Below are 18,359 nucleotides of genomic sequence, written 5' to 3'. Positions count from 1 at the left end.
GATGACTAAAATGTCTTAAGTGAGGAAGAGCCACAAAGCTGCTCAGGGATAATTTAAGCCATGAATGGGAAGTGAAAACATGTACTTAAAAACTGTCCCTCTCTGAGCAGCCTGGGTGGCTCAGCGGTTTAGTGCCGCCTTCGGCCTGGAGTATGATCCTGGGGACCTGGGATCGAGTCCCGCGTTGGGCTCCTTACATGGAGACTGCTTCTCCCTCTGCCTGTGTCCCTGCCTCTGTCTCTCCTGAATAAATAAATTTTTTAAAATCTTAAAAAAAAAAAAAAAAAAAAAAGAAACAAAAAAACCTGTCCCTCTCTTCTTTCCCTTTGACCTTTTGGGTCAGGGACAGGCATATTACTGACACACCACTGGCTATTGCCTGAAACCTGCCAGTCACCCAAAGGGAATAACAGCTTCTAGGAAAGTTCCATTCAGTGCAGCAACTGTGACATATTTACCTTAGTAAAGCCACTGCTTGCTCCTCTCCAGTACCTCTCTCCAGAGGAGATTATCTCAGGTACCCAAAGCTATCCTTGTTAAAAATAACAGGTCGTGGTCAGCAGGCTTGGTAATCCTACCTCGTGTAGTCCTAGGAGGCTGCCCCATCAGTCTTAGCACACAGGGCAGGAATTGCACCACCTCCAGCATGAACCAGCCATGAGAAGTCCCACGGTTTTAGCCATTCCGCTTGGGTGGCAATTGTCTCCTGTTGATTTCTCCTCTCTATGCCCTTTCTGCATCCTTTTCCTGCCACCTCCCAGGGGAATACCCGTCCCCAAACCACAGAGCTGCTTGCGTATTAATAATGGACCTTCTTAATATTCCTTTGTGATGGCTGAATCTCTGATGTTGGTATGATTTTTGAAGAATTTGACCAAAATCCAGTTGCTCATTTTATTGTTGGGGAGAGGGAGGAGGACTAGAACTCTGCTGCGGCCTGGGAGAAGATAGTGTATGTCCACAGAAGTGCACCTCATGTGTGTGCATATCCTCAGCGTTGTGTGCAGGCTCACAGAAGGAGCAAAGAGTGGAAAGGAAGCATCTTTCTTGTTTTCCAACATTGCTTCAAAGGTGCCCAACTCCCATAGTAGCAAGCATTTCCTAAGTGGAAAGTGGGGGCAGAGGCCTCTGCCAAGGCCATCAATAACCAGGTGTGAGCTACAGGTCTCCGTGTAATGTGAAGCTTTCCCGTATTTCATTTCTGCACCCAGGGGGCGGCTCTGCAGGATTGCTTACGGAGAGCTCTGTGTCTGGCACCTCTCTCCACAAGGCCCAGGAGCCCAGGGTCCCACGGACCTGCCCAGGAATGCATCACATTATTCTCTGGTGCTGTAATTTGGCTGCAGGAGCAAGGCTGACGGCCTCCCAGGGATGAGAAACATACTCTCCCTGGTGTCCTCCCTTGGGCTTCTGCCCTATGACCACTGAGGGTGTTTAAAAACCTCAGAAAAGACTGAGAGGGAGAAAACCTGATTATCTCTCTTCTGTTAAGCCATGTAGAAACCAATGTCCTGAGTGGATCTGAGAATTTGGCAAAAGACTTAGGGGTTGGTGTTCTTACTACGGGAGGTAAGAAGGAGAAGAAATTACTCTCTGCAGTAGGGAGGAAGAGAAATGAGGCCATGAGTGGTCATGAGTCAGACCTACAAGATTTTCTACAAACAGACGTTCAGGGCCAGGCAGTTTTTAATTTTTAAAAAATAATCCCAAGTCCCTGATTTCATTTTTCCAGCATCATTCTAAGAAAGCATATAGGTTTGTGCTATTATTCAAGGCTAGCAATAACAGACATTGGCTCTTATCTGCACGACTAGGTTAAGGCTGGCTTTCTTACTTGTACGTGATGGAAACTGGCCACAGGCTGTGCAGCCGAGGTACTTCAGCCATGTGCCTTCTCTAAAAGAGTCTAAGACTTTTAAAGGATGGAGATCATGTCTTTGAAGTTAACTTTGTATCCAAATAGCACTTTCTGCAATGCATTCTACTAAATATTAAAAGTGTGAAGAAATGAGGACTGACACGAAGGAGTGTCCCAGAGGAGAGGGGCTAGGGGACAGCTGCAAGAGGGACAGACCTCTATTGACCAGAGAAGGGGTAGGAGAGGGGGTTAGAGGCAGTGAGTGGGTGACAGCAGAACCAAATGGAGCCCTGATTGCACCAAATGCAGCTCTCCTTTTGCTGCTTGTTTCGAATAAATTAGTTTGTTTATTGCAGAATGGATGCCAGTTGTCTAAAGCCAATCAGAATGCAGAAGCAAGGGATCCCTGGGTGGCGCAGCGGTTTAGCGCCTGCCTTTGGCCCAGGGCATGATCCTGGAGACCCGGGATCGAATCCCACATCGGGCTCCCGGTGCATGGAGCCTGCTTCTCCCTCTGCCTGTGTCTCTGCCTCTCTCTCTCTCTGTGTGTGACTATCATAAATTAAAAAAAAAAAAAAAAAAATGCAGAGGCAAGCTAAGAAATAAGAGGAAAAATTACTTGTTTGGTCATCATTCCTTCTTGGGACCACATAGCCTCTGTAGTGGGACTCACATGGACCTCTTTTCTCTCACTGTCCACTCCTCTGTTCAAATATCTTACTCTCTGGACAGCTTGTTCTTCTCTTAATCGTTTATAGGAAATTGTAAAACTTGGACCTCTACAAACTAGAATTGGAGGCTAGGAGAAGCACAGAGCAATAATGAGATGTCAGCTCCTTCCACAGGGAAGGAACTGAAAAGGAATAGGTGACAGAACACAGGCAGATTGAACCTGGGTTGAAGTCCCAGAAATGCCTCCCTCTCAATGATGTGGTAAGCCGAGCATTCTTGTGAGAGCAGGGGCTGACCAAGACCTGAGGCTCTACCCACAGACAGTACCCTTATATAAATTCCATCAGCTCTATTCTTGATTCAGACTGACTATGACCCTCTCACCTTCCCACTACCCCAAGGCTTTCTTCCTCCTCATCCCAGCTCAAGATGTCAGAAGCTCTTCTCTTCCCCTCCTGTTTCCCCCTCCCTAATCCCACCATTGGCTCATCAGTTATCCAGTTGACTCTACTCTGCAAGGAAGACATTCCCCTGGCCTGACTCACTCAGTCCCATTTCTCCACAGGAATCCCCTCACCGCAGACCACAAGGGCCCTGACTAGCTCATGTTTTGTGTTAATAGATGTGAAACCGGAGCAAACCCCTCACCAAAAGAAAAACCACCCTAAACTCTCCCACACAGGTCTCAGCAGGTTACACAAATATTAGTCCTATCATCCAAATAAATCTGCCCCCATGGCCCAGAGCTTGACTCCCCCATCCTTCTGCTGCCTGTGCAGAGTGAAGCTGCTCCACAAACACGTGAGGACCCCAAGGGATGTTGGAGAGGAACTTGGAAAGGAGGAGTGCACCTATATTCAGAATTCCGTGTGTGGGCCCCTTAATCTGCAGCCTGCTGTCAATACTTTACAGTTCTCAATGGAAGGTTCCAAGAGAAGTCACGATGGGCTAGACCAGTTAGGGACTTTGGTAAGAGCATCTGTTGGCTGGAATTGGGTTCATAATTAAAACTGAATATGTGGAATAAGTTTATAACCTCGTTTTACAGATGAGACGATAAAGGCTCAGAGAATTTGGGTATCTTGCTCAAAATATCCAAAACAGTAAATCTCACATCTGTGATTTCAATCCAAGTCTGTCATAACTGCAAATTTCTATGCTACTTTGGTCTTTTAAAATATCACCAGGCAGAGACAGCCATTGTCCAAGTCACAGAAAGATAGGACATCATAGTTTTTGGGACTCTATATCCTCTCCCCTAGCTTACTAACTAAGCCTACCATCTCTGGAGACTCCACTACTGCAAGCTTAATTAGGCAGTGGGTAGTAGCATAGAAGGAATTCCCCTATTAAGCCAAAGATGGAGTGAACAATAATAATCACCAGGACTTGGAGAGTCAGTAAATAAAAATTTGTTGAATAAATGGGGAAAGGCTGCTTTCAAAGCTGTTTACCACTTTGGCCCCAAGCCCCAGCAATTCTTTCCTCTGTAGCCACTGGCTTCCATTCCTAGCTTCAAAGACCAGGATCCTCTCCTAAAAACTGGCCGAGCCAGAGTTCCCAACCTGCTTAGTATACACGGATGACTCATGTGGGGCCCTTGAGATCAGGCCGGTTACCCTCTCCCACCCCCCATGAATCCCATACCTTTTTACTGAGGGCTTCCCAAACCTGGCTGACCTCCAGAATAATGCATAGAAACTTAAAAAGAAATAAATCCCAAGGCCTAGGCAAGTTTGCTAAATTATTCTTTCTCAGGAGTGTTCTAGGGTATTCTAATGATATGTTAGGCTAAGAACCACTCCATGCCCCTGGGTTTGAACAGGCAGCAAGTGAGCAAAAGGGGAGTGAGCAACGTGCTGTCTGATATAGGTTGAAAAGAGGAGGGAGATTGGAAGAGAAATGTATGTGTGTATAGTTGTATAACTTTTTCCCCTACAAAATACAGCAGTTTATAAAACCTATGAGGGTGTGAATGGAACCTTGTACACTATGGCTAACTCTTATCTGGCAATCCCAGGCTCTTGATAATGGAAGAAGGTCATAGCCTAAGAGTTCCTTTTGGGGTACCAGGCAGTCTGCTCAAATTGACCCAGGGAAGAGATGTGGTTTCATCTCTGTCCCGTCTACTCTCAGTCAGGTAGGAACACAAAGAAGCTCTCTCCAGGTACCCTTCCTCTTGCACACACAAGAAGTGTCAGGAAGCTGGTACAAAAGAAAGGAAAAATGAGCCTTGACCATGTGCTTTAGTGCAACTTATATAACTCCGAAGACCCCTACCTCTTCCACTGTCCCTTCTAACCTCTGGAGGGGGCAGTCAGGGAGCCATTCAATTTCTTACATCCCCTATCAACTCCTTCCTAGGGCTAAGGAACCAGTCAGGACACTAGAGTCCTTCTGGATTATTCTCCAAGTCCTTAAATAGAAACTGTAGCAGCCCAGAGTTGAGGGTAGAGGAAGGTGTGCATGCAAAGATCTTGTGCTTTTGAGTCAGGAGGTTTGAAGTAGAGGGATGAGTGAGGTATTAATATGTTCAGGTCTGGTCCAGCCACTCTGCCTTCTTGGGGGCCTTGCAAGTATGGACGTCCACAGTGTTTCTGCACTCCTTGCACCGCACTGCACAGCACCAGTGGAATTTGCATTCACACTGGGTGACACGGGTGACTCGAGTTGTGTCATATCCTCGGCCACAGCACATGATTTCACAACCATCTGTCCCTTTAGATGTCTTGCTGCAGACTCGGCCCGCAGTGCCTAGGGAACCTGGGTTGGAGAAAAGAGAGAGTGAGAACCAAGTTACCTCTTATGCTCTGGGTTCCCTTACCCACATCCTCATGAGGAAGCCATAAAGAATCTCTTTTCCTGAAAATATGCCCAACTAGCCAAAATAACCATCTTCTTACTTCCTTCTGCACCAGCCTGGCTTCTTCCCACCATTAAGGCTCCCCAAAGACCATTGAGTTCACCTGCAACAGCCCCCCTGCCAATACACGGCTCCATATCTCTTTCAAGACCTGGCCTTAAAATGTTCCTGTTAAAGCTGGGTAAGGGCTTTGTTTGAAGTTGTCCACACTAAAAAGTTAAAAAAACAAAACAAAACAAAAAAAACAACAACTTAGCCTATAATTTATATTTTCCAAGAAGTCTTGCCACAACTCTGATCCAGCTACCATTTGTTAGTATTTCGGTCCGTAGTTGATCTTTTATTAAGTTGTACTATTCAGGGAAGTAGTACAGTATGACCATTAAAAGCATAGGCCTTATTGTCAGATTGTCCAAGTTTAAATTCCAGCTCTGCCACATCCTAGCTGTGTGATTTCCCAAGGTAGTTCATCTTTCTGGACTTTAGTCTTCTCCTATGAAAATAGGCATAATAGTAGCATCTGACTCAGTGGATTGTTATACCATGACTATAATCTCTGTTCAACTGAGGGAGGTGAACTGATTAGCTTTATTGCCCAGAAGCATATCCCTATGGGATTCCTACAGAATATCCCTTGCCTTGCCCCTTACAGTTAGGAAGCCTTGAAGGGAAAGGATGATGTTCTCTCCCTGAACGGAGAATGCTCAGGACTTCATTCTGACTGATTTTAGCAAAAGATATCCTGCCAACATATCATAAAATCATAGAAATTTGGAAGGGGTAGACCCTAGAAAGTACCTACTCTAACCCTTCCACAGAGATGGGTCAGGGACTGACCTGGGGATTGAGGAAGGGGAACAGAATGACTGATTTTCTCACAGTAGGCTGTGCATTCTACTGCGATATGCAAAGAAAAATGCTAGAACTTAGAACTTCTATATTTGTTTTTTATCTCATAAACTTAAAATCTCTACTTTGTATGTTTTGTAATGTACATATTAGTATCTATCTGTTATAAGTAAATATCCACATTTTGGAGGTACACGCTCCAAGAATTTTTTAACGACAGGAGTTTAAATCCAAAATGTTAGGAAGCCACTTCTCTGGTGTGTAGGCTAACTAGTTGTACTCTTTCTGTTAGTCTCCTAACTCCAAGGACTGGGCTTAAGTCCTTCTCTTGTGTAGCCAAAGCTCTTCTACTTTCTGGAGCTGAGCTGTCCAGTGTAATAGCCACTGACCACATGTGGTCATCCAGATTTAAATTAACTAAACTTAAATACAATTTAAAACTTAGTTTCTCAGTCACACTAGCTATATTTCAAATACTCAATAATACCATGTGGGTAAGTAAGTGACTACCGTATTGGAAAGCACAGACATAGAACATTTCTGTCATCACAGAAAGTTCAATTGGATAGGACTGCTTTGGAGGGAATTTCTGGCCCCCTACTCCCTTTTGGGATGACTTACACCCTTTGAATTCCAGGCTCCACTTTGGGTTTTATGAGACTTAATTTTATGTCTCTAAGAAAAACTAACACACATATGAACCCATCCTCCCTTGTAACTCCAAAGATCCTTCCCAAAGGTGCATTTTAAGGATGGCAGCATAGGCTTACACCTCGGATGTTACGGAATTATTTCAAGGCATTCAGAGAGTAGTCCTCTGAATCCTGTCACGTGGGGAGAAAACATACCTAGTGGCGGGAAGTCACTGGGAGAATTGGAAGGGCTCTTTTAACCCTTCTCCTAGCACCATCCAAAGGACACAAACTACTTGGGTGTTACTTGGGTGGAGCCCACCCTGTTTCTGTGCCCAGTTTTGCTCTGAGCCACTTGACTCTCAGGAAGAACAGTGATGGGTGAAAACAAACAGACCTGAAGACAACTGAGGTCTCTGGCTCTCTCTCACCCAAGGCCTGAATGCCAAGTCTACAGAGAAGAGCCTGAGAGCCTGTGACAGTAACAGGGGAAGAACAGTTCTTTTGTGCTGCAGGTTGTTCCTAGTCTAACCTGCCTGAACTAAAATAAGAGCCAAGATGGTAACTTCTCCTCTTTGGGGGTGATAGCATATCAACTGCCAGCATCCCCAAGAATTCCACTACAAATACCTGGAACAGAATAAAAAACAGGTTGCTGCTAGTGATTAGCCCTCCTGGGATCTCCTCTATCCGTGTTCCCCCTACTCCATTTTTGAATCTTCAATGGCAGCACACTGGATAGAGCCTGTCAAGGCCACTAATGGTCTAATCTGGAGCCCATCTTCTTATCTCCAGTCTCCCCTATCCCAAACCATCATTCAGATTAATCTGAGTTCTCAGTTCCCAGAACAGTTGTGTACTTTCCCACCTGCCACTCTGCTTATCTGCCTGGTCTCTGTAGGCTGTCCAGGTCATCCCTACACTTCAAGAAAGAGCTTCAATTCCACATTTTCAAATAAGCTTTTCTTGATTTCTCAAGTCATCTGTCTTTTGCAGTTGCCTTTGTCTCCCTGTTGCATCTCATTTTTTAGCTAGATCATAAAGAGCCAGAGACTTAGAGCTCCATCACATGCTTTTCCTGTTCAGTCCACTCATTGTTGGCTGTGGAAAATGGGTGACTCGTTTAAACATTCCCTGAATAGCACCTACTATACCCTCAGATGCTGGGGATTTAAAGGAGTGACAGATGACTTCTCCCCAGCATGGGCAGCCCTGGGACCGGAGGCCTGAGGCATTGATCATCAATCTCATTATAAGGTGTTCATGTAGGGAGGAGACTGACTCCTCCCACAATACTGCTCCCCTAACATCATGATTAACCAGGGGTGCCTGCACCAAGAGCAGGGCTCTCGTATGCATGTCCCTTTCCTTACTCACCTGCAGCCTTGTCCAAGACACAGTAATCTGGGGAGTTGTCAAAGTAGACAAGGTCAGTCCGGGTGGCACGGCGGTAGCCTTGGCGGGCTGCTGTGAAGTTGGCACCATCCTGGGTTGCCGTCACCTGCACAGCACCATCATAGCGCCGCCGCAGGTAGTCACCTGTGCGGCGGAAGTCTGAGAGCGCACGCCAGCAGGTGCGTAGAGTACAGGAGCCACTTACGCCATGGCACTTACACTCGAGCTTCAGAAACCGCCGCACAGCCTGGGTGGTGGGGAAGCAGGTAAGGGAGAGGCAGCCAGTCAGGGCACTTTTCAGTCCTCCCCAGGGCTGAAACCATGAGCGCTCTGACATCTGCCGGACCTGGCCTAGGCTGGACAGGGGGGCCATCGGTTGTTTCCTCTTCCCCTGTCAGATCCCACCCTTTCTTCCTGATCAAATTCAAGAACCTCTTCTTTCAGGGATCCTTCCTGGACCAACAGTGCTTTCCTTTCCATGGTAGCCTGTTTGAACTTCAGAGCCACAGGATTATGTTCGTAATTACAGCATGCTGTCACATCCTCCAGTTATCACATGTTTTTAGGGTTCAAGGTGCCATGCCTTCTACCTCTTTGGCATGTCATTACCCAGCACAGTACATACTAGGCACATAGGAGGTGCTCAGAAATCAGTGAACTGACTAGAACAAGATCTCATCCTCCTCAGTCTTTATGGAGGTGGTTCTTTTCCTTCTTAAAAAGTTATTTCCCCTCGGGATACCTGGGTGGCTCAGCGGTTGAGCGTCTACCTTCAGCTTAGGTCGTAACCCCGGATTCCCAGGATCGAGTCCTGCATCTGGCTTCAGAAGGGAGGCTGCTTCTCCCTCTGCCTGTGTCTCTGCCTGTCTTTCTAGGTCTCTCATGAATAAATAAAATAATAAAACCTTTAAAAAAAAAAACAGTTATTTCCCCTCTTTTCTCTACCTTTTCCTTCTTTCCACCTCTGTGAAGACACATTATGCACCTGGTTGAATCTAGACATTCCCAAGCTCCCTTGTATGTACTGTTCCTATCCCATAGGGGCTGAGACCTTTGGAGTGAAGAAGCCATTAGTGCTTCCACCTTCCCATTCAGTCCATGATCACACATACTGGTCACCCCCAGCAGACATGAATGTACATGCATAGACATAAGTACTGACCGTGCGACCACAGCGGTTGTTATGTAAGTTCATGAGGGCCCGGGCATCCTTAAGCCTCTTTTCCTTGGCGTCCACAAAGGCCTTGGCAAAGCGAACACCATAGTGGATGTTGTCACTGCAGCCACCCCAGTCAAAATCCCCACGTTGGTCATGGTGTCGGCCACGGGTGTAGGGGTCACAGCTGCACACACTCAGTTCACCCTGGCTACAGGCACGGGTGATAGCATGGACCACCCCCGCTGATGAGATGGCATATACAAATGCTGCTTCCCGGCTACCTGCAGAGAGAAAAGTAGAAGTAGGTTTCAGAAGGGAGGCCCATGTCTGTCACCTTCTTCAGCCCACACAACTCCCGGCTCTGCAGCCTCCTCTCTTCTTATCTTTCATAGAGCAACTTCTGCACCCCCTTTATTCAAGGCACCCTTCCTTTTCAAGAGCATTCCCCAGAGTATCTGACCTCTCCCCCTCGACCCTCACTACTCTCTGTCCACTTCTTTGTACATCTGACCTCTTGGGCTGACCTGTACTCTTGCTTTCTTCCAAACTCTCTGGGTCCATCCATTGAAAAGCTTGACAGTGAGTCATCCCCTCCCACTGAGTGCCAATCCAGGCTCAGCTAAGCCTGCCTCAGTCCACATTCCAGGCCTTTTCAGGCCTGCTCTGCTGGACAGTTCCCCTACAATGGAGACCCCAGCCCAGGGGTCAGCCTGTTTGGGGAGACCTGCTACTTCCCCCGGCCTACTTCCTTCCCATCCTGCTCTTGGGGATTGATGACTCATCACCCCTGGCCCCCAGACACTGCCAGATTCCCATCTTATTCCCTTTCTCCTAGTTTATTGTCTGGCTCCCCTTAGCGCTTTTGCCAAGCCGCCAACTCTCCAAATATTTACATATCACCTTTCTGTTTATCCCTTGCTGCCTTACTGGAGTGTTGGGATGAGGGTAGTGATGGTGGCAGTAAGAAGAGAGCAGCCATTCCTAGTCCTCAGCCTTACACTGGATGGAAACACCCAGGCTGGGCTTGGGGAGGGAAGGGAGAAGGAAGAAGAAAGATGGAAGTGCTAGGAAACCCTGTACCTTTGTGCTGTCCTAGAATACTGGAGTTTAGAGGGGCCCCTGCCTACATCTCTCAGGTACTGAGGGTCTGTTCCCAACTGTATCCTGGGCTCTGCCCTCAACCGTCTGATTATGAGGCAATGTGTAGGAAAGGGGAGGAGGATCATGCCTATCCTACTAACTCACCACCCCAGGCACAGAAAGAGAAGCAGTTGGGGCAGGGTGGAAGAGGCTCCTACTTCTGAGCATGACTCGGCCAAAGACAGTGTGGTCCCGGTCCAGCGTGGTGCAGTTCCAGCGGTGGTGGCGGAACTGGTGCTGACACTCTCGGATCCATTCTCGGGCACCCTCGCCCACTGAGCGCATGATATCTGGGTAACGCTGGCACAGCTGCCGCTGCCGACTCACCAGACCAGGGATGTTGTCACAGATCACTCGGGCCCCCAGTGCCCCGATGTACCTGCAAGGTAGAGAAGGCCCTGTCAAATGGCCCCGTGTTCTGGTCCTTTTCCTGCCTCATGAAAGGGGATAAGGAGGGGAGAGGTTTGGCATTCAGAACTCAGAGAGGTTCCTTCCCCTCCTCCAACCCACATTCCCCGAGGCCAATGGGTACAGCTTTCCCCACAAGCTCTGGAGAAATGGTTACGCAGCTGCAGAGCGGTCTCTCACCATCACCCGCTCCCCAGCCAAAGGCCAGAGTGACACACACTCTCAGAACACGGGCCAGGCATGTGTCACATACATAGAAGCCATGGGCATGTCACACAAACCCATTGCTTGTTTATTTAATAAACATTAAGAGCCTCAGAGAAAAATAAACTAACAAAACAAGAGTCTGAGACAACACTCTTACACCCACATGTAAGAGGCACGTCCTACGGGGCTGATCCATGAAGACATGGTTTGGGGAAAGGAGGATGGAGACAAGGAGGGGCCAGTGGAAAGAGACATACTGGGCAATTATGAGAATGTTTACAGCTCGAGTCAGACCCATGTAGCAAAAAATCCTCACCCCCCAGTCCTGAGGTCTGGGAAGAAAGACCCCACCCCCAGATCTCCTCCATATACCCTTTATTTCCAGGTCCCAGGGCCCTTCTTAATTAATGAATGTTCTTTTACAGTCATCCTCCCCAACTTAGAAGGCCTGATGTCCTGGATAAACCTGCATGGGCAGAGGGCTATTGGCTGTGGGAAGCCAAAGCAACATATTCCAATCCCTAGTCTGCCTGATTCAAGCAACTGTAAAATGGTTAATTGGGGTGGGTTACTAAAAATTAGGTGGATTGCTAGAATCATCTCAAATTTCTCAAGGCAATATTTTCTCCTCACTCAAATGCTCTTAGCCCTGGACTCTACCATAAGCCTCAAGAAGAACATTTCAGAGAAGATAGGACTGTATCATCATCACCTTTTCTCCCCACAAGGCCACCAAGTGAGATCTGACCCATTCATCTACTTCTCACTCCCTCACTGTCTCTCCCAACACCTAGTGCCTTCCTTGGCTTGCTGGGGATTCTCTGTTCTCCTCTCCTAGCACATCAAAGGGATACCTCTCTCCCCTTTGCTGAACAGGTGTGGGGGTCAAGGAGGACAGTTGCTGCTAAAGGCTGAAAAGATTTTGGTTTGGGCTGTGAATGAGCCTGTGGTTTGGGAAAAATTCCAAAAATGGGCCTAGAAGTGGATGAGGAGAACAGAAGGCAGCCAGTGGGGAGAGGGGAAAAGCTGCACTGCCCTGGGCTCCATGTCCCCACCGCCCCCGCCCACATTTGCGCACCCGGCCCTCACCCACAAACTAGGTCATCGCTGGTGACACCAACTCAAACAAACACTAGGAGGCTGATGCTTGCCTCTTCTGGAGCTCATGGCTGATGGGGCCCATCTGTCCCAGGGGAGGGGGAAAGGGCTGGCCCACCACTGACAAATCCCATGGAATCAGTGTCCCCAGCAGTACTGTCCATCAGGGCAATAGCTTCCAGGAACAAACAAAATAAACACCCCAGGCTGGGCCAGGCCGGAAAAGGCCGCCTGACGCACAGCCTGAGTTACACCCACTGCCGCGGTGCTTTGTTTGGAGAATCAAGACCGTTGGAATTGGAGCTGGTCCCTGTCTCACCACCGTTCTGCTTCCCTAGTTCAGCCCAAGTACTGGTCTAAGCAATGGGTGTTTGTTTTTTTTACTGGGGCTTGGAAAAAGGGGGGTTGGATGGGAATGGGAGACCAGTAATCCAGCCCTCATGAGACAGTCTGGAGTGGGGCAGGCCAAAATCTGGCAAAAAGTCCTTCCTGTGGTCTGACTTAAATCCATTCTGCTGCAGCCCACATTGGTCCTTCTTGTTACATCCTCACTGAGCGTGGGAACATCTGTTCAGTGTCTAAGACAGGAGAATAATGGTTTCTCTACTTCCACCCATACCCCTCTAAGTAGCTGCATTAAGTGCCCCACTAAGATTTGCAGAGCAGAGTGCTTGCTTACTGGCCAGTGGTCAGCCCCTTGCCATTGGTGCGAGGGCCTCCAATAAAACTGAGCCTGAGGCCCCTCTCAATTCAACACATGCCTGCAAAATGCCTACCATGTGCCAAGCACTGAGCTCAGCTGTTAGGGCACAAAGGTGTTTAAGGCACCCCCAGCTCATTGGCTGGTAAGAGGCAAGATGCCCTTGACTCCAGCTCTGTTTTCACTGCCTTCCCGGCTTCCTGCCCCGCTATGCTCTCTTCACCTGCTTCTGACCAATTCACATGCCTTCCTTTGACAGAGTGACTCATACCCTACTCTAGCCCCTTGCTTCTCAAAGTGTGGTCCCTAGAACAGCAGTGTCAGCATCATCTGGGGATCTTGGGCCCCACTCCAGGCCTATGGAATCAGAATCTGCATTTTTACCAACAACCCCAGGTGATTCAGACACCCTAATCCATGAAGGTAGGGATTTTTGTCTGTTCTGCTTACTTTGGTATCCCCAGAACCTAGAACAGTGTCTGGCACATGGCAGATACTTAGTAACTTTGTTAAATAAACACCTAACCACTCTGATTTACTGCCAACTCTCTTTTCCCCCTAGCCAGCCATAAACTTCATTTCAATTACAGCTTTACTCCTGTTGATTTGCCAGCCTATTTGCAGATGTTTTATATTTGTGTCTTTTTAATGAGGCCAGGGATCCTCTTTTCATTTCCCCTCTTACAGTCCCCTGGTGTACACAATTCAGCCCAGCCCACACAGGGCTTTGAATGCAGGGATAAAACTATTACCCTCCCTAAATTTCTCTACACCACAACATTTATATGGTACTTTACAGTTCTTGAAACGTTTTCCTTAACAAAAATCCTACGAGACAGAGATCTCCATTTTTCAGAAGAAACTGAGGTTCACACCCAGCTCTGTCCATCAGGGCTAGTCAGAGAACCAAGGACATCTGACTCCAGAGCCCAAGCTTGTGTTCATCCCACAAGCAAGAGAGCATACAGTGCTTAACCAGGAATAGAGGCAACCTAGCTCCAAAACTGGTGTGCACCTGGGCAAGTTCTTTACCACTCCCCTCCTAGCCCCCATTGTCTTTATGCGTGAAATGGGGATAATGATAGTATCTACCTCATTGCATTACTCTGGGGATGGAAGAAGATGATGCTCCTAAGGTATTTAACTGTAGGGTCCAGAGCTTAGTAAAGGCTCATTAAATGGCAATTGTTGTCCGTAACAGTAATGCTAATTTAATAATACTGCTCTGCTCCTCTCCCTTCATGAATCTGCAGACATTGTCCTGCTCTTGGGTTCCCTACATCCGGCTCCCTGCAGAATGCAAAATGAAACAGGGCAGCCCATGCGAGGACCCCCCTATTTCTTGTTCTGTTTTTCACAGAATAAGAAGAGACCATCTGTTTCCTCCTCCAGTGAGAGGTGGGGAGAGGGAAAGAGTGACCAGAGAGTAAGGGAAGGGCTGTGGGGAAGATCAGAGTGTTAGCTGGCGATAGTGGTGACCTTCTGCTCTAGAGTGGAACATGGACACACAGTCAACAGGCATCTCTTCCAGGGTTTGGACAGGGTATCAATCTTGCTGGGTTTTTGTTTTGTTTTTTTTCCTAAAGGAAAGAGAGATAATCACCTGACCCGTGTGACCTGCCTTTAGAAAGCAGCTTTCCACTTTTATCTCAGAAGTGATGACCACTGAGGCAGGCACCTGGAGCCTACAGCTGTGACAGGTGTGATGCAAGGATATTGAAATGATCTGTGCACTCATTCCCCATCCTGGCTCCATTGCTGCTTTCCTCCCTCTCACAGGGACTGCTGACTCCCTCTGTATCAGGGGCTTGCCCCGTCTCTAGCTCTTCTACCCAGAGCTTTTCCAAGATATTTAATATGAACCATGTGGGGTGAGAGTAGTAGAAGGGAGAAAGGAAAGGAGTGGGAGTAGCCAAGGGGGCAAAATGGGGGCCGGGAGGCACCCTAGTTGGGTCTTCAAGAAGCACTACCAAGATGCCGAAATCAGCAGAGTGACACTTGCTCACCTAAACACCAAGTGGTTCCCAAACTGGTAAGAAGCAATAAGAGTCCCCAAGAGCAAACTGCCATCTGGGATGGATAAAGATGCACAGTGGTCACTTCATCCTCTCTCCATCAGGCCACTGAACACACAAATCCCCAGCCAAAATGAGCCCCTGACAGTTTAGGGTGGCTTTGATCTCACTCTGAACTTTGAAAGGCTTTTCTCCTCATCCCCTCTTCTCTTTCCCTTAGGAAGAATGTTTCAAGCCAGATGTAAGATACAAGCCTCCCTTCTCCCCCATCCAGAACCCCCTCCCTTGCCTTCCCCAACACTGCAGAGATTAAAAAGATCCAAAAGAGAGATTTTTCTGAAACAGGAAAATGGGGGCTGGGGGGTGGGTGTTGTAGATGGAGAGCAACGCATCTTGAAATGATAGGAATCTGCAGCCCTAGCTCGCTTACCCCCTCAGCCAGCCACCCCTCAACCCTTCTAGCCCAGATTCCAAGTCTAGAGGAGAAAAGCCACAGGGTGCAAGGGGAGGAGAGACCACTCTGTGGTGGGGAGGGTGGGGGGGAGGGGCAGAATCAGGAAAGGAAGGGGCACTGCTGGGTAGGGAGGGGCAAGAGCCCAGTCAGGCCAGTTTGATTGGGGGGGGGGGGTCCATGAAGAGAAAAGATGAGAAGACTGCCTTTCTCTGTCCACCTCCCCCTTTGCCCCCATCAACAGAAGGTGGGGGAGGAGGGAGAGCGGCTCTTTCTCCTGAGAGAAAAAGATGAATGCCATCCAGGTCTGGAGGGGGGGTGGGGGGCAGGAGGATTGGGGAAAGACCAGACACCCAGTGGGTTTTTAATGCCTTTTGCCTCATCGGCCCTCTTGTGCAGTGTCTGGAGTCTAAGGCCTGCAAGAAATCTGAGGGGAGGGTCTCAATACTGTGGGACTTCAGAAGCCTCTAGTTCTTGGAGGGGAGAGAGCTGGAAGAGATAGGGTGGTCATCTGGGGAAGAAAAAGGAAGAAGAGAAGGATATCAGGGATCGAAATAACATCCTCCAGGCTGAGGCTGAAGACAAACGCCTAAATTATGCAAACCCAAGTGTTCTGTTTGTTTTAATTGTGGGAATTAATGGAATATTTGTGCCTTGATTCCACTTATAAACCTTGTGCTGGGTGCTGCAGCCTCACCGAAGCTGAACTGCAGTGCGGGGTGGAGTAGACTAACGAGAGGCTCCTCGCTCTGGGCCCGCTGCCCTTTTCTCCCCCCCACCCCCCCCCCACCCCCCGGGGCGACCTTCGCCTTCCCCGGGCCCTCTGGACCGCCACCCAAGGCCCCAGTTGGGCGATTCGTTCCCGGGGTCCACCCAGAGAGAAACTTGGAAGATAGCCTTTCCCTGGGAGGACTGAGCTGACACGGAGGGCGCACGGCCCGTGGGAGTCCGGGGAGCCTGGACCACCGGCGTCCTCGCCCCAAGCGCCCAGGCCCCCTCCCCGGCCCGCGCACACCTCTCCGCCCGCCCCCCCCACACTCCGCAGCTTAAGTGACAGCCCTGCTGGGGTCGCCCCGGCCCCGTCGGAGCCGAAGCCTGGCCTCCCGGGCCACCGGGGCCAGGAGCGGCGTATTCCCCCGGCTGCCCCCGGCCTCTGACCCGGCGCCTCGCCCTCCCCGCCCCACGGCCTCGCTCACCACCAGGACGTGTCTACACGGGCCGGCAGCGTCAGCAGCAGCAGCAGCAGCAGGCAGGCAAGACCGAGGCGGGAGGAAGCCCGGGCGCCGTCGGGGGCCACGGGGCCTGGCGCGGGCGAGGGCACAGGGGCGCGGGCGCGGGCGCGCCGGGGGGGCAGCTGCGCGGCGTCCTCCGCACCGCCCGGCCTCAGCATAGCTCCCCGAGGACTCCCGCCGCGCGGCCCGGGGGGGGGGGGGCGTGCACGGGGCACCGGCTCGGGGTACTCAGGCTGCGCCTTCCCCAGCGCCCCGGGGGGCCATCGGCCTCGCCGCCGGCCGGGGCCCCGGAGCACCTGGAGGCCGGGGGCCGGCGCGCAGGCTCGCCGAGAGGGGCGCGAGGCGCGGGGCGGGCGGGCTCACGGGGCGCGGTGTCAGGGGTCGGCGGCGCGGCGCGGGCTGCGGGCAGAGTGTGCGGACGGCCCCGGCGCGGGCTCTCATTGGACGGCGCGGGGCGGGGCCGGAGCCGGGGACACGCGGGCCTGTGGGCGGCTCCGCCCGCGCCGCTCCCGGGCGCCCCGCGGCACCCCCCGCGCTCCGCGCTGCCCCGCGCCGCGCCCCCACCTGCCCGGCGGGTGACACGGGGCGCGGGGGCGCCCTCGGGGGCCCGCAGCGCCCAGGCCCGGCCGACGCCGCGCCGCCGGGTCCTAGCGCCCTCACCCACACCCGCAACCCGCGTGGGTGCCGGCCGGGAGCCCGGGAGGGGGTGCACGCGCGGCCCCGGCCCCGGCCCCGGCCCTCCGGCCCCCAGTGACGCGGCCGAGCCGCGGGGATGCGCCCGTTTTCCTTGTGCCCTCTCGTTCCTTGCGCTTCTGCGAAATGGGTCGAACGTGTGCCTCGGGGAGCGGCGGGAGCCCCTGCGCTGCCTTTCCGCACTGCCCACGGGGTCGCGGGGCGGCGGCTCGGCGGGAGCTGCCCTCCGCTGCGGCTTGGGGCTTGCCGCTGCCGGGTCCGCCGACCCCCGCCACCGCAGCCGCCGCGGGATTCGGACGCGGCTCCCACCCGCCTGCCCGGGCCCGCGCGCGGAGACGGGGAGGCGCGAGCGGGGGGCGCGGGGGCGCGGGGGGCGGACCAGGCCTCCCCGCCCTGACGGCCGTCCCGAGCGGATCTCGGCCCCTCACCCGCGGCGGGCCAGGAGCACGGGAGAATCAGAAACAGCTGGGCGGCTCTCCCGGACCCGAGGCCAGGGTGGGGGTCCCGCTGCGAGGGTGGGGGCCCCGGAGCCGTGTCTCCCTGCGCCTTTCCGCCCTCCGTCCCCCCCCCCCCCCGCACACCGCCTGGGGCGACGTAAATCAGGAGGGGGTGGGGGGTGCTGGCTGCTGCCGGGGACACTCCTCTGCCCTGCCCGCACCCACCAGGCAGCTGCCTGGGGTCAGGCAGAACTTTTGGGGTCAGAGTGGCCCTCGCTGAGATGTACAAAAGAAAAAAAAATGTTTTGAAACCCTGGCCTTACAACTTGGAGAATTTGCCTGGGAAATGGCCCTGACCTCCTCCTGAGGCCCTCAGCCTCAGTTTCTCCTGTCCAGCCCCCCATTCCCAGGTGTCTTTTGTGCCTCTCCCCCTGATTTATCTAAACTATAAAGCCTTGGTGTAAACAATGCGCTGGAAACTGCCCACCCTCCTCAACACCAAAACCACTATCTTGCTTGGGGGCAGGAGGGGTGTTAGAGACGCCAGAGT

At 51.4% G+C, this 18,359-nt stretch overlaps 2 protein-coding genes across 11 annotated transcripts in view; one reads left to right on the top strand and one right to left on the bottom strand.

Moving 5' to 3' along the window:
* The window catches only part of ST7L (suppression of tumorigenicity 7 like), an 87,862-nt gene extending 83,105 nt beyond the window's left edge, over window positions 1-4,757 (top strand). For all 10 annotated transcript variants that reach the window (XM_077916110.1, XM_077916105.1, XM_077916109.1 and 7 more), the window contains one exon: window positions 3,310-4,757. In XM_077916110.1, the coding sequence (XP_077772236.1) occupies window positions 3,310-3,414 (105 nt within the window). In that variant the 3' untranslated portion in view covers window positions 3,415-4,757. The remainder of the gene's footprint in view (window positions 1-3,309) is intronic.
* On the bottom strand, window positions 881-16,855 carry WNT2B (Wnt family member 2B). Its single transcript, XM_077916121.1, has 5 exons — window positions 16,644-16,855; window positions 10,727-10,947; window positions 9,432-9,709; window positions 8,252-8,516; window positions 881-5,293 (listed from the first exon to the last, which is right to left on the bottom strand). Exons 1-5 carry the CDS (start codon window positions 16,835-16,837, stop codon window positions 5,064-5,066), a joined length of 1,188 nt encoding a protein of 395 aa, XP_077772247.1. The 5' UTR covers window positions 16,838-16,855; the 3' UTR covers window positions 881-5,063.
* Between the last annotated feature and the right edge of the window lie 1,504 nt (window positions 16,856-18,359).

This window comes from Canis aureus, chromosome 12 (genome assembly GCF_053574225.1).
Source record: "Canis aureus isolate CA01 chromosome 12, VMU_Caureus_v.1.0, whole genome shotgun sequence".
NCBI classification, from domain to species: Eukaryota; Metazoa; Chordata; class Mammalia; order Carnivora; family Canidae; genus Canis; species Canis aureus.
Note: the sequence above shows the minus strand (reverse complement) of the source record. Positions and strands in the feature narration are given on the sequence as shown.